This window comes from Leuciscus leuciscus, assembly GCF_965113295.1.
Source record: "Leuciscus leuciscus genome assembly, chromosome: 20".
In the NCBI taxonomy this organism is placed as follows: domain Eukaryota; kingdom Metazoa; phylum Chordata; class Actinopteri; order Cypriniformes; family Leuciscidae; genus Leuciscus; species Leuciscus leuciscus.
This window is the reverse complement of record NC_138744.1, coordinates 3,528,870-3,552,869: the sequence shown is the minus strand read 5'-3', so window position 1 is coordinate 3,552,869 and position 24,000 is coordinate 3,528,870. Positions and strand designations below refer to the sequence as shown.

The following is a 24,000-nucleotide window of genomic DNA, read 5'->3' as shown; positions in this document are numbered from 1 at the left end:
GACAGTAGTTTATTAATTTGTGTCAGGAGTGGACATCAGTCATGCTGAGTCAAACTGATATTTACCATTTAAATGAGAACGCATATCTATTCGGTTGCACCTCTTTCCATTTATTTGCTATCACATTTATAATATTTACATCACATTTCTTTAGAAAGAGTGAGAATTTCTTTTCAGTTTCCACAAAATGATGTGATCTGAGGAGGTTTGAGCGATCTCTCCCGTCTCAATACTGTTATCCTTTCAGCCAGAGCAACAGAGGGAGCTCATGAAAAGAAAACAGGAGTTATGAGTTATGAAAAATAACTGGATTGCATGGTATTTATGACATTATATGCAGATGCATTAGACAGTATCAACAAAGGCATAAGGAAGAGACAGATAAAACACGAGACCAAATAAATACACAATCATAATTATATATGATTTGTCTACGTTCTTCAAGTAGTCTCTGGTATTTTCCATAAACGTGTATTTATTATCGCATTAGTAGCCTTTAGCATCGCATAGAAATGATTATTTTCACATTTCTGCCTCATATGGTGATCAGAATCACCCATCAGATCGCAAGGAAGAAGTTATTTCTAACACTTGCTGGAAAGTGAAAGTGAGTTTTGAGATTTTTTTTTTATGGTTGCATTGTGTCGTGATTGGCGGTCTAAAACATTTCAGAATGCAGTGAAGTATGATATGTAGGTTTGTGCAGAGTGTGTTTTGGGCCTGTTGTAAGCTGTATGACCTGTAGACCCCTCTGACCTAGTGTTTATGTCAGCTCTAATCAGCTTTGAGTCATAAGCCATCGTCCTGCGTGACCTTTGATTAGGTGTGGTTAGACCTCAGCATTTGAGCATTATGCTGGAACCTCAGGAGTTTTAATATCTGTCAGATACGCTCTGTAAAGTACACTAAATTTGCCCGAAAAATATACCTGCTTTGTGTGTTTGGTGGTTTATGGTTGTCCTTAAGAGGTCCATGGTAATGTCTCCTGAGGGAATTCTCTCTTCTTATTTAGGCAAAGCTGCTTCTACCAGCTGTCATGGGGTCTTTGAGGTAAATAACCTGAGTAGACAGGAGACCTCCATATGCTTGACTGCTTTATCCTTGCTTTAACCCCTTAAAGGCACACCGGGCTCGGGTAAATCAGGCTAGCAGGTGAAATGGCTGGTTTTAATCTTTGTAACAGGTGCTGGAGAATAGGTAGCTGGTGATCGCATGTGTGTTTTATGTCAAGTGTTAAATCAGGTTTCGTTTTCCTTTTGAGTTCTGGGTTGAGCTTTAAGGTGAACCACTTGCGTCACCAGATGGAATTGGAAAAATAATGACATTTTCAAACGGGTCTCTGTCTTGAACAAACCCACTCCAGTTAGTTGAGCGAGTGTTGGTGTGTCAGTGTCAGGATAGAACTAAAGCCTCGGTCTTGTCACAATTATGTTCTGGTTGCGTGATTTCCCCCAGTACAGTAATTGACATGAAACATGATCAATGAAATCTTTCGAATTGACTGCAGGGCGGGATATCCGCTGAACTGGTTTGGGGGGGGGGGGGAATCACTCGTTCTGGGGTGCGTTTGCACCTAAAATGCACTAATTCCATCATTTAAAATGAGTACTTAAGTATAAAATGTAAAAACAATTGTTCCAGCTATATTAAGTAAATCATTTTTGAGGTTAGAGTTCAATCTTTCTGAATGCAGGGTTCCAAGTTAGTTTTCTAAAAAATATATATAATTAGGATTTTTTTTATTATTATTAATTTATCGTACAAGCAAAGTGTTTTCAGGGCAAAGTTAAGTGATCATTTAATGATTGTCTAACAAGACTAAATTAATTCAAGGTGCACATTCATAATGGTTTAGGGTTAGGGTTAACTCATAATGCAAAGCTGAATGTCTTTACCATGAACTCTTTTGAACTTCACTAAAAGAATGTGTGTGTGTGCCACTCAAACCAGCAACAGATAAAGGAACAAACCATAATCTAAATCAGATTGTACTTCACTCTTTGGTGAATAGTGCCATTTTTGATCAAACCACGATTATAGTATCAGACCGACGTGTCAGAGGTGAATATACTGTATGCAGGGTATAAAGCGTTTCAGGTTTCTTCTCATTATGCAAGCGCATGTTATCTATTTTTTTTTCATGACAACCAACAAACAAACAAAAAACTACATAATGCTGAAAATATTGCTTTATGAACCATTTATGCAAAATAGGGTCTGAAAAATCTACAGCGAGGTTTGGATTTTGTAATGGAAAATGTCTGTGAATGTTTCATCAGCACTCACAGCCATCATGCACAGCGGCCGATGACGTTTCTGCCATCTTGTCCTTGTATAGCTGCAGGTTTCTCTTTTATATAGACGCAACATTCTCCCCCATGACCATCTCCTCACCATTTATGACCCAAAGCCACTCACGGTCCAGACCCCAGACTTAATGTCTTTTATCTAAAGGGCACATTGGTCGAGTCTGGCTCTTCTGTGGCTGCAAAACCTCTTTTCTCTTCCCAGCCGCCTCAAGGGAGGTTTTCATGAAGGTGGCATGTCAGATCGGCATCAACAAAGCGCTTGCACAGGCTCCGTATTAATATTTACAGCTGTACGGAGGGGCGCGTGGTCCTGCTGTGACTTCTCATATCTGCCTGTGGGGAAAATAAAGAAAAACAGCATTTAAAATGTTTATGCCTGAAACGAATTAAACTCTAATATTCGTTTTTGCTTTATTGTGAGATTTTTCCACAAGCTGTGATTTATGTTCTCAACATGGGTCATGCTTCAATTGCACTGCTTGCGTTCCTCCATATTGATCTACAGCCTCAAGAACAGAGGGTCGCTTTGATGTTGTTTTAATGTCTCTTGTTACTGAACATTTCTACTCATCAAAGAGCAAATGTGAGGTAGATTTTCACCTGCTGAGTATGGATTCATAGCCATGCTGAATAAATGAATTTTCCTCCGAGAGCTTCGACAGAGCCCGAAGGAACTGATCTCCTCTTTGCCCATTTTACCACATCGACATGATATACTTACTTCATCCTCTTTCTCCGTTTGTCATTTCCGTTCAAGGCTGTGGCTATAAGTGAATCATGAAAGAATTGAGATGTTTCTCAGGACAGGACGCTACCCTAATGCTAATCTTTTGACTTGAAACATAAAGTTTAGTCCACTTCACAGCTTTATTCTGGACTTTATAACACTCAATTGCGAGTTTATATCACACAAAGTCAGAATTATGAGATTAAAAAGTCGCAATTACCTTTTTTATTATTTATTCAGTGGCGGAAACAAGCTTCCATACAATACAGTACAGTACATGAAAATGTATAGCTGTTTTATACTGTAGAAAATGTTTGAAAGCCCTTGTTTATTGCACCTGAAGGACTTTATTCAGAGTAGTGAAATTCTGTTATGATGTTCTCCCATGGAGCGCTCTTCCTGGGAACTCACTTTACAACCCTACCGAGTGCAGAAACTAAATGTTACACGCTGACCTTTTGATATTTCACTGCTGAAGTGCCGATCAGGAAATATTGGATGTGAAAGTGTGAAAACATACAGACTTTTAATGCAAATCATCAGCCTTACCCTTGAGCTTTTTCCCCTTTCTTTTTCTGTGAGCGTTTTTATAGATTTTTAGAGCTGAAAAAATTGTCACAGTGTAAAATTGAATGGGAGCACAGCTTCCTACACTCTTAAAAATAAAGGTTCTAAAAGGGGGTTTTCGTAGCAATGCAATGGATAAAAAAAAATAAAAAAAATGTATGTTCCCCAAACAACCTTTCAGTGAATAGTTCTTAAAGATCCCATTGCATGAAATATTCATGAGGTTTTTTAACCTTAATATGAGTTCCCCTAGCCTGCCTATATGGTCCCCCAGTGGCTAGACGTTTTGATGGGTGTAAACCAAGCCCTGGGTATTCTTGAGAAAATGAAAGCTCAGATGGGCGAATCTAGAAATCTCCCCCTTATGTCGTCATAAGGGGAAAGGTTACCTCCCCTTTCTCTTCTTTGCCAGCATAGAGAATTTGGCTCGCCCATGAGAAAATGAGCTGCGCGAGCGCGATATTGGTTTTTCCTCGAGAGACATCATGGCTTGCAAACGAGCGAAGCATGGCAGTTGCTCATTGTTTGGATGTTCCTTCATCCGAGCCTCTGAAGAACCAGTGGGTTATGTGAATTTCTGATGTGTAATTGTTCAAGTTCAGACAGATAATCTTTCTCTCAAAGTCGTTCAATACTGTTTATGCATCAGTAAATCAAGCCAGTGACTAAACAATCAACTTCACGCCGTTTCTCTTAGTAGGATGAAAATAATCTTACTTAAACTGGGATTACCGTAATATATATACAGAAAGCGATCAAAGAACAATCCCTTTCCAATCGCCAAGCTGTCAATCACACAGCGCGAGTTTATCTGGACATTTGCCAAAACTCGTTATGAAATCAATGACGCTGTTACGCTGCACAACGAAGCTCTTACTGTACTTACCTCATGTTTGCATTGGTGAAATCATTAGTGAGAGTGCAGAAACTGCGTTGCAATGATAAGATCTTCATTCACGCGATCAACAGGCTGTCATCTGCTCAATGCTCATCACTGCAACCTTTTATGTGATGGGAATAGATCTAAATACTTAAAAAAACTTCTCACGATTCGTTAATCCCGATAGCTTTAATAGTAAAAACGTATAATAGCTGTAATAGTAAAAGTTTTCGAGAGCGTTCCAGATGTAATGCGAGATATTTCATATGCAAGCATGTCAGCCAATCACAGCAGTGGGCGTTTACACTGAAGTCTCACAGCAGCCAATCACAGCAGTGGGCGTTTACACTGAAGTCTCACAGCAGCCAATCACAGCAGTGGGCGTTTACACTGAAGTCTCACAGCAGACACGCCCCTTCAAACAGAGCGTTCAAATCAGAGGCTAAAATCAGGCTAGGAAATATGCCTTTTATTTCTAAATTATAACAACTTTTGATCTAAAAAAACATACTAATATTATAAGGACACCCCAGGAAACATTCTAAAATAATAAAATAATCCATGCAATGGGACTTTTAAAATAAAGTTTTTTTTTAGTTTTTTTTTTGTGAAGATGATTTTAATAATCTAAAGAAGCTTTTCCTGCTATGAAGACACTTTTGTGCATTGGAAAGGTTCCATGGATTTGAACTGTTCTTCCTGGCATCATGAATGCCAAGTTGAGTGATGCAGAAACTTTCATGTGACTAGTAATTTTTCCTCTCTGAAAACAAAAATGAGCGTATTTTATGTTTAATGCAGTTATGAGATCGACGGGCGAGATGTGACTCAACACAAGTACAAAATGTGGCTAGTTAGGACAAAAACTCTTGAACATGGAAGACTGGAAGAGAGGTTTCATGGCTTGTCGCATCATGTGTGAGTTAGCCTTTGGAGCCTTCTGACAATCTGACAATTATGGTGGAAATTAACTCTGAAATCTGCAAAAGCAGATATGTTGAAAGGCTGAAGGCACACGGATGACTGGATTTATCTTCAGAGCGTCCTAAGAAGTTCACAGTTTGCTTATGAATTTAATGGTCTTTGCCTGGGGTCAGTTTTCTCGCATTTGATTGACTCGCTTCTGAAGCTGACTGGAATAGGGAAGAATAAACGTATGTATCTTTTTCATTTCGACATGCAAAAAGCAGCTGATCTGGGGAATATATTCATGTAAAGTGATTTGAAAGACTTTATCAGAAGGGTCTAGTGCAAGTGCAGTGCATTATACAAATCAAGTGGGTTTTTTACATTTTGATGAAGGATGCTCATCTTTAACATTAATCACATGCTATTTTATGAGGATCTTTGAAATAGTGGTTCATTGCAATGAAACACACGCTGTCTTTTTTAATGCATCAAACAAAAGCCTCACATCACAGGGCTGTTAATGAAGCCCTGTTCTTATTCAACAGACTGATCATAGATTCAGAAGATTTTATGCATTAACTTCTTCACAGATATCTATATGTCTATATGACTTTAAAAAAGTCTGCATTTGCTCTAAATTTCATTGCTTTGTTGAGATATTAAAGAGTTCATTTGGATTTTTTGTCTCCATAGGTCAACACTTCTGCAGTAGATACTCAACCAGATGTGCTTGTGGCATCTAACAGCTCTCGGTTTCCTGAAACTGCTGAAATTGTTGAGCCGTTAATTGTATTAATGGTGCCTCAAGTGATTTTAACCGTTTCACACGCACTCTCTTAAACCCAGCCCTCCAAACCCAGTGACTGGCAGAGAGTGTTTCTGATTGGCTAAAAAAAGAGCAAGTCTCTCTTCTGTGCCTTTGCAGCGCCAAAATAAAACTAGGTTATCTTATCAGATGCATGTTATTACTGGTAAAACAGTGATGTATTTCAACTGAATATTTCTCTTTATGAACTGAGACAGTGTGTTTGTTTGACTGACAGTCTGAATTGTCTGCACTCTGTTTCTCACACACCTGTCAGACACTGACGGACCAGCACTTTGTCAGCCAGAATTACCTTTTATCATGACAGCTGGCGTCTCCTTTGAGCACAGGAGATAATGATGTGTGAGATACTGATCAATCCTGACCGGCTGCAGGCCTGATCCTCTCGCACGGGGAGATAGAAGTATGACCAAAATCTTACATCACGCTAATGGTATATATAGAAAATTTATTTTTGTTTTTTGTAAATTCAAAGGAAAAAATAATGAGTTGAAGTGCCATCTGAAATTTTCTTTTAGAATGATCATTTTTATCAAGCTCGTATATTTAAGTTCAGCAATTTCACTTAAATGGCAAAAAAAAAAAGAAATTACTGAACTTAAATATACGAGCTTCATAAAAATTATCATTCTAGAAGAAAATTTCAGATGGCACTTAGAGGCTTTTGCATCTGAACTCTTCAAATATTTAGAATTTAATTCAATTTTATTGATTTCCTTTATAGTAATAAACAATAACAATAATACAATTTCTGCCATCACCTTTCATGTTGTTCCAAATCCGTAAGACCATCGTTCATCTTCGGAACACAAAAATAAGATATTTTTGATGAAATCTGAGACAAAAAGTGTCCTCGTCACTTTATGACATTACATTTGAACCACTAGTCACATATCATACTATATATGAGCCATAAAAGCCTAATGTATCAAATATGATACTCAAAAAAAATGTATAATAATAATAATATTTTAAATATATTTTGTCTCGTTCAATAAAAAGGTTTAATAAACTTTCCCAGCTTAAAGGGGTGGTATAATGCCCTTTTCACAAGATGTAAAATAAGTCTTTGATGAGTGTGTATATGAAGCTTTAACTCAAAATACCCCACAGATATTGTTATATAGCATGTTAAAGTTGTCACTTTTTGAGGGTGAGCGAAAACGCACCGTTTTGTGTCTGTCCCTTTAAGTGTAGTTATCTTCTAGTCATTGTTTAGCATATTCTGTCTTGATAATCTATAAATCGTGTTCCGGGGGAGGGGTTTATGTAAATTCTAGGGTTGGTGATGTCACTAACCCGGGAGTAATGTGGTGTAGTCTCTACCAGCCGTTTGTTGTAGTCCTTAAAAAGCAATTTCTTTAAAAGCAAATATCTCCCTTTGCTTTGAACTTTGAGCGTCGTAACTCTGCAGATGTTGTTTATGCTCAAACAGCAACATTACACACTAACTAAAGTTAGAAATGTGAAATCATATTCAACCACCCCTTTAAAAGAACAGGTGTTAAAGGTGTTTTAAATCATTCCAGACATTTTGCAAATGTTCAGCAGACTATTGATTTACACCTACGTTCTTTTTTTTAAGGCCAATAATACTCCTTTCCCTTCCCACCTTTTTTAGTTTGTGGAGTCTAGATCTGTCACATAGAAGGGTGTAGTTTCACAAGACACCAATTTCAGGTCGAACAAACATTTTATGCATGCTATTTTATTTTTTTTATCGCTTACTGCACCTTTAATTTTTGCTTATTCAGAGAGCTTTTCATGTCACACCTCTTCACGTTCACAGACCACCAGTCTCGAAATCCCCTTGATAAACCTGTGGTGGGGTTGAAAGACATAAAAGAGAAATCTTTTGTTGTTTTCGGGGGGAACAGTTGTGTAGGGATTGTGTTTATTCTTGTTTTTCCCAAAGACGATTAGCCTTAGGAAGCCACAGCAGTTCTGCTCCCTCCCACCATTGGAGGAACCACATCACGCGGCCATTAAGTCTGTGACATAAATGGAGAAATGTATCTCCCCCTGTAGCTTTATGAACGGTGTCTGCTAGTATATTTGCAATAAATTATAAAAGATGTTCATTTGGACTTTGCATAGATGTTCATTTGGACTCTGCATCCACTGTAGTTAAATCTAGTGAGCTACCTTGCTGTTAGGCGCCTACTTAGACTGCTGCCTTCTGGCAATGTGACAACTGGAGTGAACCCCCAAAGTGACCGATTTGAAACGCTCTACATGAGTAGAGCAATCAGAAGCAGTACAAGTACTCTGAGAAACTCAACAGTAACTGCACAATTTTCTTCATCATGATCCAACTGGTCATGAGTTCTGTTTTGAAAAGTTTCGATGTTATTGTTAATTTCTCTACATATGGAAAACAATAAGTAGGTTTTTTAACCATGTTGTGCTCTAGTCACACAAATATTGAATAAAATATTAAATTATTTATTACATTTAACTGTTTCAGTATTTCAGTGTTAAATGCATTTTTGACTCCGTCCAACACATTAAATTATGTCATGGTCTTGTTGAAATGCATTCTGGGATGAAATTACCCTCAAATCAAGATAAAGATCAGATCAAGGTGTCTTTGAAGGCAACACATGTGTTGCTTATAGTGCTCTTATAATGCCAGCGCTATCTATATAAGAAACTCACTAGGCTTTGAGAAAAGCTGTTGTGTTTTAGTATTATTTATTTAGCACTATTATAGTATTTATTAATATTTTCAGATAATAATATGAATAAACAATATGATAAAAAAATATTTTTGATTTTAATTTGATAATATTATAATATTACTATAATATAAAAAAATAACACTTTTAAATTTTCATTTTAATTTAACTTTAATTTTTTTAAGTTTAAGTTTTGGTAATTTTGTTATAGCTACTTTTATTAGTTTTCTTATTTTAATTTATTTTTAGCTTTATTTCTTTTTAATAGTTGTAGTTAACATAACAACTTTGTTTTGATGTTCTCCTTGCCTTTGAAATCCATAACGAAATGTTATTAGGGGTGTTTGTGAAGCCAGTCTTTTTTCATGTAGCTATTATTTTTTTGCAGTGGAAACCAGTGATGCTGTCAAATTGCATTGCAGGGAGGCGTGCTATGCTATTTTAAAGGTGCTCTAAGCGATGTCACGTGTTTTTTAGGCTGAAACATTTTTTGTCACATCCAGCAAATATCTCCTCACTATCCGCTAGCTGCCTGTCCCCTGAACACACTGTAGAAAAAACGCGGTCTCTGTAGACACCACAGGCTCCACAAACAGCAACAAAAACAAACTGGCCCAGCCTGGACCACGAAACATAACAAACAGTGTTCCAGCCAATAACTGACAAGAATGATTAGGGGGTGGGGAGTGGAGGAGAGAGAAGCATGAAGAGGGGAGTTAGCTAGAGGAGAGATGTCCTAGTAATGACTAACATTAGAATTATATTCTCTTGAATTTTGATACGGCTGACGCACGACCAAAGAGACGACGTTCTCATGAACAAATAGCAAAGAAGAGGGAAAAGGAGAAGGAACGCGCAAAGTCCCGAATTTGCATCGGAAAAGCATTCGAAAGGTGGCGAGAGCTCCGGAGACGGGATGAGGAGGGAGGGTCGAGCTAGCCTCCGTTTTGTTTGACAATACTTCAAACGTCAACAAGAAGTAACGTCACCCAACATCGCTTAGAGCACCTTTAATAATCATACTTACAAATTTGACCTGACAGCCAGAGCCAAAAACAGATAATCAGAGACTTTGACTTGGGCTAGTAAGTAACCGCAGAGCAGTACACACACTGGCATAATTGTAAAATGTAAAAATCTTGTCGAATAGGCTTACTTTTCATACTGTGCTTTACAAAAGGTCCATTTCTCCTGCTCTTGTTGAACACGATGAGGCGATTTACAGCACGTTTACAGCAAAAACCCTCTCAGATGGATTATTATTGGGACTCATTACAGGGGCGACTATTTATCATGGAGGTGCTGAATGTGGGGAATGTGAGATGGAAACTCAGTTATGGTGACACAGCTAATGTAATACAGTGAGAATTAATGGTAATAAAGCCTCATTTTCTAAAATGGCTGTGCGATTGAGCCCTTGAAGCACAATCACAGTTCTTGTTGTCTTTATAGATCTCTATTTGTCATGCTGCTTTGCTGTCAGTGTTTGCTGAATCCTTGGTTTAAGCTGAGGCTTTAAAAAAACCACAAAAAAAAACATGACACTTGAGACACGGGGCAAAACTGTTTAACTACATTTGCTTTCATTCCATTTATTATCACTACAATAAAACTGGTAAATGACACAATTGTCATAAAAAAAGGAATGGGATTCTGAAAGCTTTTGCAGGGAAAATGTATTTAACTTTAAATGCAGTAACTTGGGTTTTTCAACTGTGGTTACCATGTTACCATAATGGGAATCCTGATAGACAAAGCTCCGGTTGTGATTATAAGTAAGTGATTATTTAGAAACTCACTTTGATAGACTTAGTTATTCTCACATCAAATCATCAAATTTTCAGGTCCAACATACCATATATATATATATATATATATATATATATATATATATATATATATATATATATATACATACATACATACATACATACATACATACATACATACATACATACATACACACATACACACACACACACACACACACACACACACACACACACACACACACACACACACACACACACACACACACACACACACACACACACACACACACACACACACACACATATATATATATATACATACATATATATAAATGTATATACATTACATTTCAAAATATATATTAAAAAAGAAAACAGTTCATTTAGATTGTAATAATATTTCAGAATATTACTGTTTTACTATGTATTTTTGATCTAATAAAACCTTGGTGAGCATAAGAGACTTCTTTCAAAAACAAATCACAGAAATGACAATAAGATACATTTAAAATAATGCAGAATATATCAAATCAACTTCACAGCGCATTATTGCATAATCTTCAAAGCATCTTATGAGGCGGCATAATTATGTTGCATTTGCTTTTAGACTTTGCAGTAATTGATGTGGTATAATATATATATAAAATAGTTGAACCTCAAATGTGAATTTTGAAGCTGCTGTGTGTTTTAAAAAATTGTTTCCTAACAAGTTATGCAACATGATAAAAAATATCAATCCAAAATATTTCCTTGCTGCATAACCTTGTCATTGCCTGATGGTTAGCATTAATTCTTTAAGATCAAACTCTGTTTAGTATGTTTGGTAACAATTCCGTCACTTTGTTGCATTTGTCGTTATCAAAAAATTAGAGCCCACAAGGCTCTCGCTACTGCTTCTCCTCCCATTCTCCATTTAGAGTTTGAGGTTCATTACCGCCATGCTGTCAGCGGTAGCAGCACATACCGATTAACTAATTTTGACTTTCTAATTGCTTCACAGCCAAATAGTTTAATTAGTCCAACACTCGGATTATCACCTTAAGGATCAGTCAGGTACAAAAGTGAACCTATTCAAATTTCAAAGTGTGTAAACCTCCGTCCCAACACTCAGTGAGCCACTTTCCAGCCGCATCTAAACTCAGTTTGGTACCTCATGATACCAATGATTTATAATGTTGCACATAAAGGCACCAACTCCCAAATAGCTCTTCACACAGAGGAGTTTGCCGTTAGCATGATTGTGTAAAGTGGCAGTGTAATAAGCGTAAAAATAGAGCTCACATAAATATTGCATTTTTTGTATTAGATCCATCTAATTTAATGTATACTTTTCTGTATTTAAACAGGCGTATTTAAATGAATAAATAAATAAAAATAGAAATAATCCTGAAAAAGAAATGCATCATGACTTCCACAAAAACATTAAGCAACTGTTTTCAACATTGAAAATAATCATAAATGTTTCTTGAGCAGCAAATCATCATATTAGAATGATTTCTGAAGGATCATGTGACTCTGAAGACTGGGGTAATGATGTTGAAAAGTATGCTTTGCATCACAGGAATAAATTACATTTCAAAATATATATTCAAAAAGAAAACAGTTCATTTAGATTTAGATAGAAAAATATTACTGTTTTACTATGCATTTTTGATCTAATAAAACCTTGGTGAGCATAAGAGACTTCTTTCAAAAACAAATCACAGAAATGCCAATAAGATACATTTACAATAATGCAGAATATATCAAATCAACTTCACAGCGCATTATTGCATAATCTTCAAAGCATCTTATGAGGCGGCATAATTATGTTGCATTTGCTTTTAGACTTTGCAGTAGGGAGACCGGGGATGGTTGCAACATGTATTTTTTCTCCAATCAGAAACAAGCTAGAGTGATGTCACTCATACTGCACATGCACAGTTAGACCCTCCCCCCACCAAGAATACAGAAGACATATTCAACATCTGCTGCTGCATTTATTAAACAACACTTGTTTTGGAGGTATGAAAGTAAAAAAAAAAAGTATGAAAGTTTTTTTGTTTTTTTTTGTCATACTGTCCTGACATTTTGTATGAATTAATCAAGTCAAGTCAAGTCAAGTTTATTTGTATAGCGCTTTTCACAATACAGATTGTATCAAAGCAGCTTCACAGTATTAAATTAAAATAATACAACAAAGTTTGTTTCAAGAGGAATTTATTGATTGATAAAATTAAATTAAATATCCCCAAAATATCCCCAACTGAGCAAGCCAAAGGCAACAGTGGCAAGGAACCGAAAAACTTCATCAAGTGACCTAATGGTGTCCTAAAACTCCATCAGGTGACCTAATGGAGAAAAAAAAACCTTGGGAGAACCCAGGCTCAGTCGGGGGCCAGTTCTCCTCTGGCATTTATGAGCTAGAGGCCGGATTGTAGTTTGAACGATCAAAACTTACTTAGTTTGAATTATTGTTTTGTTGACTTCTAAGTGACATGGTTTTAGCATGTGTCAAAGTCAGTGTGTCTAGCAGGCACATGATGTTCTGTCATGGCTGATAGGGTTGGGGACGGTTGCAACAAGTTATAAATTGCATGTTTAATAAAAGCTTGTTGCATTGCAAATTGTCTGACACTGAAATATGGAGAGATTGAATAGCATCTGTAACACCTGCACACTGAATCTATGTAGGCCTATGTTCTACACATAAACAAACAAAACTCAATAACTGTTATTTGATAAATATCACTAAATAAATATATTAATAGGCTACAATAATATTATTGTATAAATAAATAATACTATAATATTATAGTAGGCCTAAAACAGTTAATATTTTCAGAATTCTATGCTCATTGAGACAAAAAGCTAAAGTTAATTAGTGAAATTTAAGGTATTTTTAACACCATCCCTGGGTTGTGTTGCAACTGTCCCCTGGGTTGGGGTCAGTTGCAACATCTGGCTTCTTCCATTCAAATAAATACTGTGAACGATATATGTCATCTTTAAATGGTATGGGTAATTAGCAGACAGATGCAAGTTTAATATATACAGATTTGGTTGGTCTAGTCCAAATAGTCTCTGAGTAACTGAGAGAAATGCAAAAAGTTTTGCAACTGTCCCCGGTCTCCCCTAATTGATGTGGTGTTTTCCCTCAGGTCCATGGGGCAGATGCATGGGCAGCGAGTGCGGGCCAGGAGGGAGTCAGAGTCGAGCGGTGTGGTGCGCTCATGTGGAAGGCTGGACGACTCTTCCCACAAACTGCCTTCAGTCCACACGACCAGCCAACCAGCAGAGCTGCTTCCGCGTGTGCGACTGGCACAAGGACCTGTACGACTGGCGGCGGGGCGAGTGGAACCAGTGCGTTCCCATATCGCTGCGGACTGGCCGCACAGGTGTTTGCTTGCAGGGCGAAGAGGGCATCCAGACGCGGGGGGTGAACTGTGCGCTCAGGGCGGACGGCTCGGCGGCCGACGACTCCATCTGTGAGTACTTTGAGCCCAAACCCCGGCAGGAACAGGCCTGTCTCATTCCCTGCCCTCAAGACTGTGTGGTGACCGAGTTCACCCCCTGGACCACGTGCTCCAAGACCTGCGGGCTGGGCCTGCAGAACCGCGTCCGCTCCATAGTGGCGCCGCCGCTTTTCGGTGGGCTTTCTTGCCCCAATCTGACGGAGTTCCAGACGTGTGCGCCGAGGACCTGCGAGGGCAGAGAGACGGTGTTCAATCTGAGAGTGGGCGGCTGGAGCGAGTGCAAACTGCCTTCTTTACCTCCACCACCACCTCTGACCCCGACCTCCTCCGCCGCCACCCCTGCTGCTGCTCGCACCGTACGACAGGCCCGGCGGAGGAAAGGCAAAGACAGGAAAGGAAACAGAGACCCGGAGATGCGCGAGCTTATCAAGAACAAAAGGAACCGCATCAGGCTGACTCGACTGGAGGATGACCTCTGGGATATCGAAGTAGGCTTCCAGTCTCGGCAAGTGGTTTGTGTACATCGAAACAGAAGTACGGTATCACTCAGGTTAGTGACTTTTCCCATCAGAATTAAAGATAGTTAATAAGAGTTAAGGGAATGAAGACCGTGAACGCAGTAAACTTAACTGCCTCATTTTTGCTCATTGGTCAACAACTTTATGATATTTTTTGTCCTATTATATTAAATTTAAACATTAAAATGCAATTCGAACAATGAATGACAATGACTTTTGATGCTTTTTTTTTTTTTCTGAATTACTGCTTATTTTTATTAATATATTTTCAATTGATTCTTTCAGATTGTAAATATATTGTGGTGTAACTTCAAAAACTTAATGATTATTAGTAAATTAATATTAAGAAATAATAATTAGACAACATTAATATTAATTTATTTAAAAATATTTTTAACTTGCACAATGATTATTTTATGACGAGCATGTTTTTTAATTTCTAAATTTTGATATTTTCTTTTCATTAGTTCAGGTTGTTAAACGTCTCATGATGGGACTTCCCCCAAAACCTAATGATGTTTATGAATTAATCAATACAATTGTTCATATTAATTATTTTAATACATTATTGTAATTATTATTATTAATAATAATAATAATAACTGTCATATTAATGTATAAAAAAATGTAGACTTAGATACCCCTTTTCTATGTTTGTAATTCCTTCATTATTATTTATTAATATTCCTTTAGATATATTTTTTTCATTAGTTCATGTTGTAAAATGTGTTTACAAAAATATTTATGAATTAATAAAGTTGATTATTAATAATTTTTTATTAATTAAAAAAACATTTAAAATAATAATTAATTGATGTGCGCACTCAATAGTCAAGACTACAGTCAAGTAGTCTAGTCTAGTCAAGTAATATTTCAAGAAAATATTACTTGATGGTTACACCACAATTTTCCATTGAAACAGGCTTATATACCATTGACCCTCACATACATTTTATATAGTGTCTAATACGGGTGGTAAATTCTTATAAGACACTTTATGTGCTTATATTATGCTTCTCATTCTACATATATAATATTAAACAAACACTGGTAATTTTTAATGTCTGCGTTAAAAGGGAATCCGTTATGTATTACTTTCTCTTGAGCTGGATCTCTGTTGTTGTAGTGCTAATGGTTCTCAGGCTAATAGTGGTTAAATGAGTCCTAAAAGGAGGGATTCCGGTGTGTGTGTGTGTGTGTGTGTGTGTGTGTGCTCTCCGTCAGCCGCCGACAGTAAGAGGATGACGGCTGCGTGACTCGTCTGGGTCTCCGCTGTGCTGTCAAAGCACTCCCACGCTTGATGTCTATTTTCAACTGTAGAAAAAATGACAACTGTATATTCCCCAGCAGCAGATTATGTGACACGGCAGGAGTCTGTGCCAGCACTTTCAGCCCAGTATTAAATGTTCAAGAGTTTTGTAGTTATTTAAAAAGTTTTGGTGCAGCCTTATATGTTGTGTATCTCAGGCGTACAGTGTTTGGCCTTTGATATTTTGAAAGAGAAACACTCAGAGTGTTCTAGCCTGAGGTTTCTCCAGGTAATGTTACGTTTTTACAGAAACAATTGAATGGCCAACATCAAGGATCATCACGCTTTTTCTGTTGTTGGGCCAAAACTGTGGAATAGTCTTCCGGTTCCCTCAGATTAGTTTCAATTTAAAGCTAAAACTATCTTTTTAGACTGTGTGGATCTGGTGTGGTCATTCTTGAAATGAGTTTCATAAACTAATGTTAGGCTAATACTTTTGGAAATTGGAGATACACTTTCAAAAGTGTGTGGTTAGTACGATTATAAATGTTTTTGGATGAACTAAGTCTCCAAGACTGCATTTGATTAAAAATACATAATTTAAATGAACTGGTTTCTATTTGAATATATTTTAAATGTAATTTATTCCTGTGATGCAAAGCTGTATTTTCAGCATCAGTCTTTAATGTCACATGATCCTTCAGAAATCATTCTAATATGCTAATTAGCTTCTCAAGAAACATTTCTTATTATCATCAATGTTGCCTAATATTTTTGTGAGATCAGATTCTATTGATGAATAGAAAACTCAAAAGAATAACATTTATTTTGAAAATAGAAATATTTTCTAACATTATAAATGTCTTTAATGTCACTTTTTTTCATCAGAATAAATCATCTTGAATAAAAGTATCAATTTCTTTCAAACAAATCTTACTAACCCCGCTCTTTTAAATGGAATCACACAAAAAAATGAGTCTTTGACTTAAAAAAATATGAATCTTTGAATATTATGAATATATGGATATATATAAAAAAAAAAATTTTTATCTTTGACTTGTCTATTTTTGCTCCTGAAATATCCATACTTGTTTTGCTAGTTCAAGAAAGTGGAAGTTTCTCTGAAGCACTTGCTCTGTGATAAGCGAGTAGATCATCACGAACAAACCAATCACACCATTCTAATTCTGTTTCATCACTTTGCTTTTGTCAGCATCGTAAATGTTGTATCATCTGTTGTACTAGTTCTTTATGTGTGTGACTTTACACAGACACTCTTAAAGACTGTACATCATATACCTTTGTTCAGTGTTGCCTAAATGTTATGCATACACTCGCATTGTTCAATTTAGAATTTCCTGCTAATTTTGTTTAGGATTTGATGGACTTCTTCATAATACTCCTGCTGCTGCGCTGAGGTTCTCCTGAATTCCCACAATTGAGTTATTCTTGCATTAAAGGAGAAACATCATTCTCATTCTCATTTAAATGGAAATGTTGGTGTCCTCATTCCATCAACAAGCTGTAAACAAAAGCTCACCCAAATGTGCTACCCTGTGCTTAAAAACAATGCATGTTAGTGATATTGGGAAGTGCAGCAATGCGCATTTCAGCAGAACAACACAGTTTGATACCAATTTGACACTCAAGAAAATTCTTTGTTATCAGCTGGTTCCAATCAGAGGCTGATTGTTTGGCGTTCAGTCTCAGATACAAGATATGTTCATTCGCTTTTATAAGCAGGTACTGTTCGGTCAAACAGCTTGATATGTGCTACATTACATTAGTGCAAACTACATTATTTAAGGCTATTTTCAATTTGTTAAGATATTGATATAGGAACTTATCGTCAAGTGAGCTTCATTTAGCCTGTGCGTTTAAAAAAAAAAAAGCTACACTGTTGATTCTTAGCAAAAAACACTTTGTTCTTTCAAAATGATATGTGCTCATTAATGTGTAATTACTTCTACCAACTAATCAAGTATTCTCGTAAGCGTATAATCTGCCATTTAGAATACACACGAGCGAGTCGCTCGAATGGCGGCGGCCATGTTGAGCCTCCATCTTGAAAATACATTAGCCAAAGAGGGACATACCTGGAAATTCAAGCTTCGCCTTTCGCGTTTTACACTCAGTGGCACCGTGACGAATGCGAGGGGGAGATTACTCACGACTGCCGGCAGATTTGAACTAATATGGCCACCGTAGGAGTTAAAACGCCCTCGGAATGGGAGGAGCTAGAAAGTAATATTCAGTTGGTAGTCATAAACAATTTCACCACTAAATGGGAGAAAATCCTACACAGTGTAGCTTTAAACTGTCCTGGTTCTGCTGCACTGCTGGTGAATAGATTAATCTTATTCTTCCTTGTCTTAATTATTTATTTTTATTTTTGCCCAGTCCTAGTCACAATTTTAACAGTAGCCCACAATCGCTATTCCATCAACAGACTGGCCTACTCTCCATTTCTGCCCAATACAGTTTACCTATGGCTATCTGTTTTATTCCTCAGGAAAAGTTATTGTTCTGCAATATGGTGTCGTTATGTTGCCAGATTTTTAAAATGATTTCGAGACATCTTAATCTAGGTTTAAAGTGGGTGGAAAACAGTGCCAGCTTTGAAGTTTGTGTGTTTGTGTGCTGCCCTGAGGTGAGTTTGGCACCTAAATGAGCAGTTGCTAAATGAAGCTACGCTGGAAAGGAAGCAGTGTGTAATTATCTGTAATAGCTCGTCAGCTGCATTGCTTACTGAGATAATAAGAGACCAAGAGAAACTGCTGCATTTACACTGCTCCGCGTTAAGCCACCGGCCACTGAAACACTTACAGAAGCTGTTGATCAACTGCAAATTGAGTTAAGTTACAAAAAACATATCATTAAAGTATTCAACGATAAAGTGCTGTTGTGATTATTTTATTTTATATTTTATATTCTTTTTTATTATTTGTATTGCTTATTTTTATGAGGAACTGAAGAGATACTGTACATGCAAAAAAAAAAAATATATTTGTAACAAAAATGCCATACATTACATATTTCTTCAAACATTTCAACAATACACGGCATAATATTAAACTTGTGTAAGCTTTTAAATACAATCATCTATTCTACCAAGAAGAAAGCTGACCATTTTCAGGTTATAGTATTTATAACAAAAAATAGGATAATAAAATAAAGTAATTATTTATCATATTTAATTATATTAAAATTATCATATTAGATTTTTTGTCATTTTATTTTGTTTATGTAATTTAACTTTTTTATTAAATCTAAAATAAAAAAATATGTATATTATAATATTTCTATTTTTTGTCATTTAATTTGGTATCATGGTATAAATATATACTACATAAATATAGTCTGAACTGAACCGAACCGACAGCAGTTACACAGACAATGGTAAAATGAGGGCTATATATACACACAAAAACTAATGACTAACAAGAAACACCTGTGAACAATCAAGACAATCAACCAATCAGAACACAGAACAGTACAAGACATGATCACATGAGGGCAAGGAATCACATGACACAAGCAGGAACCAAGACTACAAGAATTTCAAAATGAAAAACAGGATCACGAACAAAACCCAAGCCAACGTGACACACATCACTCTCATAAAAAAAGATTTATTCTGTTCTATTTCTATGAAACAAATATGGTGTTACCTGTAAAATAATTATTATCTTGTCATTTTGACTGACCAGTCTTTCTACTCCTCTGTCCTGTACCAGCCAGTGTCCTCACTGGAGTCTTCCGGAGACCTACCAGTCCTGCCTGATGCCTAAAGACTGTGTGGTCAGTGAATGGAGCAAGTGGGGCTCGTGCTCCAAGACCTGCTCGGACTCCAGTGTTCCTCAGGGAACACGCTCCCGCAGCAGACAGCTGGTCCGGCTTCCTACCGGAGGAGGGTCCGAGTGCCCCGACCTGGAGGAAAGTCAGACCTGTGAGCCTGAAGGGAACGGGGTGCCGCCCTGCGCCGTGTAAGTACCACGGACATGCCAGTCCTGTGTTCCTACTACATTTTGCATTTGTTGATCATGTATATGTCTTCAAGTCTTGCAAAGTCCCTGGTTGCATGTTTCTCATGATGTACTAGTGTATTGAAAAGTGAGGTGTAATAAGTAGTTTTTTGTGCTGTCTTTTTTATGTAAACATACAGTGAAATCAATACATATCAATTAGACACAGCAAACTTTTCTGCTATTGTATGTATAATATATGTTATACACTACCGTTCAAAAGATTGGGGTCAGTAAGATTTTTTATAATGTTTTTAAAAGAAGTCTCTTCTGCTCACCAAGATGATGATTTGATGCTCAAGAAACATTCATTATTATTATCAATGTTGAAGACAGTCGTGTACATTTTTTTTTTCCAAAATTCTTTGATGAATAGAAAGTTCAAAAGAAACGCATTTATTTAAAATAGAATATTTTCTAACATTATAAATGTCTTTACTGTAACTTTTGCTCAGTTTAACTCATCCTTGATGAATAAAAGTATTGATTTATTTGATTTATTTCCCCCAAAAATAAAATTAAAATTCTTACTGACCCCAAACTTTTGAACGGTCGTGTTTAATGTTACAAAAGCTTTAGATTTCAGATAAATGCTGTTCTTTTGAACTTTATATTCATCATAGCATCATGAAATAAAAATGTAAATAACTGTTTTCAACATTGATAATAATCAGAAATGTTTCTTGAGCATCAAATCATCATATTAGAATGATTTCTGAATGATCATGTGACACTGAAGACTGGAGTAATGATGCTGAAAATTCAGCTTTGATCACAGAAATAAATTACATTTCATAATTCAGTGGATTTACAATAATAGCTGTCAGTGTATAATGTTTTACACCTGTCAATCTTTGCATATGCCTGCCGTCTCCAGCAAAAGCAGTTTGTCGACTAGCTTTTTTTATCCTTAAATTACACAAACTTTTGCTAGAAACTCATTTATATGCTATTTTGTTATTCATTCTTGCCGCGGGGCCAGTAAAAATGTTGGCAGGGCATTTAAAAATCTACTATTGGCTCAACAGGGTCAGCAGGAAAAAAAATCCATATAGTTGAGCCTGTGATATCTGCATGCATGATTTCAAACCATCAATGTAAATGAGTGCTTTTGAATTGCAGATATAACACTTTCTTATTTAGACATGACATCCAGCATCAGTGTGCTCTCTTATCACCGCTTGGGATCAAAGGTTTTCGTTTAGATGGTTTTGTGTCTGTGAAAAATGAAAGTGATCGGAGTGATGATATGATGTGATATACGGCAACATATTGATGTCATCTTGTCATGTCTCATTATGTGTCAAACCAAAGGAATTTGCTATTTCAAAGCTCAAAAGATTTAATGTGGTTCCTAGTGAGCCTGTCATTGAACTTTCAAGATGTTTCTCCTTCAGAGAAATCAGAGTATGAGACAATTATTGATGTACAGTTAGGGTGACCACCCCGTCCCACTTTGCGTTGGACCGCACAGCATTTTCACCTCTTGTCCTGCACGTCGCATATTGATAAAAAAGTCCCACATTTTCGTCAGTCTATTGGTTTTTAATTATTATATTAAGAACTTTTTTTTTTTTTTTGGCCTAGTTTTTCACCTATATTTAACAGCGCTTCATCAGAAGTACAAATACAACAGCCGTTTTTAAAATCCTATCCAATGGTTGAAAGGAAAGGAGTAAACACGGTCAGTATAGGTTGTGACGGCTGTCAATCAAAATGTGGACCGGTGATTCGTTCCATGTGTTTCCTGTCAGAAAACAAATGGATAATTCGGTCAATTAAAATTTTAATTTAACAGAATTGATCAACTTGTTGCCTGATGTGGTTGTTTTAATTTACATCCTTTCTAAAAAATATTTGAGAGTTTTTGGTTTAATATATTCTTAATATATAAGACTGTCAATGATCTAATTTCATGTTGTTTTATATTTTATTTGCTCATTGTTTATTTTGTTGAATTTAAATGGCATGTCAGATAATGTTATGTTACATGTTGATGTAATGGTGTTTTCTGGAAGGGACTAAAGAACAAATAACTTATATCAGCTGAAAGGCAGAATACAAATGTTTTTATTAAGTTAGATAGACATTATATAACAGTTTCAGGTTATGTTTTAGTGTTGGTAACATGTCCCACATTGTCCCACACAAACTTATAATCGTCCCACATTTGGTTTGTTTGATGGTGGGTCACCCTATGTACAGTAAAAGTACAGAGCAATGAAAATGAACAACATAGGCTCATTGAAAAATCATGGCTCTACCTACATTTTTTGCAAAAACTCCAAAAACCTACCATACATTTCATTGCAGTTTACAGCTGGAATGAACATGGCAGTAAAACATCAACATCTTGTATTCTTTTTCACACAAATGATGATTACAAGACTTATTTTTGTTCGGTTCCTTACACAGTATGACCTTCAAAACACATTTACCGTAGTGCATGATTTGTAAACTAATACATTTTGACTTTGGCATCACATAACCAGCTCCATATGTATGGCTTTTCTAACGTAGTAAACTTACTCAGTAGCTCACCTGGTACAGCATTGCACTTGTGATTCTGATACGAGTGTGTGAAACACATGATGAAAGAGCTCAAAGACTTGTTGAAGCAAGCTAAAATGGCTTGGCCGCTTCGGGAAAAAATGTGTTTTTATCTCACGTTTGCAGCCGAGGCTCATTGGAAAAACATGCCTGTGGCAACATTTCTCCAAAATGATATTACGTTGCTTCTTGCACGTTTTGCAATACTTTCCAAGTTTTATCTGAAATGGATAAATGTGAATCTGGCAGCGTTGGTCATACATATCGTGGCAGTTCTGAATTTAAATGTCCGGCGAGTGTCGCTAAAATCGTGTTTGAAAATGACGTACCACTTTAACTTAACCATAAACATATATCTGAAACAGATGAACATGAACCTGACAATGTTTTAGTGCATGTCCGAACTGACTTATGATGAACATTATGACTTCACAAGATCCGAAAGAACGCGTTGTTATCCAAACGAGCCGTTCATTGTAGTTCTTGAAAAGTGGATTCTGTTTAATAAAATATCTCCCTTTGGAATGGACTTTGAGCTTTGTAACCTTGCAGATCTTTTTCATGCTCAAACAGCAACATTACACACTAACTAAAGTTGAAAAAGTGGAAAAGCATAATAGGACCCCTTTAAAATCTCTGACTTTGGCATCTTGGAAAATCTGAGCACAGTTCTCTAGAGGAATATAGTCTTCTCTGTGGGCGAATCTGAGAAGTGTGTAACTGAAAAATATTATTTTAAGCTAATTTGCAATCAGTTTAATCTCTGCTGTCAAGGAGAAGCAATTGAGATATTATCGAGATCGCACATGGGATTTTCCCTCTCCTACGGGCATGAAACAAGCACTAAAAACAGCAGTCACGTCTCATGCGTTCAGCTCTTCATGGAGATGTGCCGGCGTGGAGCAGGAGGTCCTGTCGGGAGACGGTTGACCTCTGCTCTGCCAGTGAGAGTCAGCACATGAGCATATGGAGACGGGGTGAGACGGATCGGGCCGGTCTGTGGTCCCGAGCCAAGAGAGATGCTCTGACAAATGGAAGTGGTCTTAAGAGCTCGGTGACGCTGCTCTAATCTGGTTCTCTCACAGATGGCACACACTGGCACGTCGTCACGGGGCACACGGCACTTTCTCAGTCTCCCACGTACTGTGAATAGGCAGCTCGAAAAGATAATGGAGTTCTCTCAATTCTGTTTCGCACTATTACGAAAGTAGGGAAGAGAAATCACAAATGACATCTCTTTAATATCTCAGTGTATTTCTTCAGGACAGCAATAGGATTAAATGGAGGTCGAATGGAGGTTCTGAAGTCTTCTGCTTCTCAGATTATAAAAGATCCCAGTTACTGAGATTTCAGAGACAATCAAAATGCCTTTAAATTGCAATTCAATTCCTGAATTTGACTTTATGTGGCAGGCAAACAGGATACAGCATTGCTCTTTGAATTTCAGTTTAAGGAATGACAAATAAAATTAATTTAAGTTCATATGATAGTCATTTTTTATTAGAAGTGTTTGTAAAGAAGCAGGCTGGAAGCTT

The 24,000-nt window shown here is 36.8% G+C and overlaps 1 protein-coding gene across 2 annotated transcripts in view; it reads left to right on the top strand.

Annotated features, from left to right (window-relative positions):
• Window positions 1-24,000, top strand: part of thsd7ab (thrombospondin, type I, domain containing 7Ab) — a 132,701-nt gene that overhangs the window by 27,037 nt on the left and 81,664 nt on the right. For both annotated transcript variants that reach the window (XM_082150608.1, XM_082150607.1), the window contains exons 2-3: window positions 13,809-14,673; window positions 19,628-19,876. In XM_082150608.1, the coding sequence (XP_082006734.1) occupies window positions 13,809-14,673; window positions 19,628-19,876 (1,114 nt within the window). The remainder of the gene's footprint in view (window positions 1-13,808; window positions 14,674-19,627; window positions 19,877-24,000) is intronic.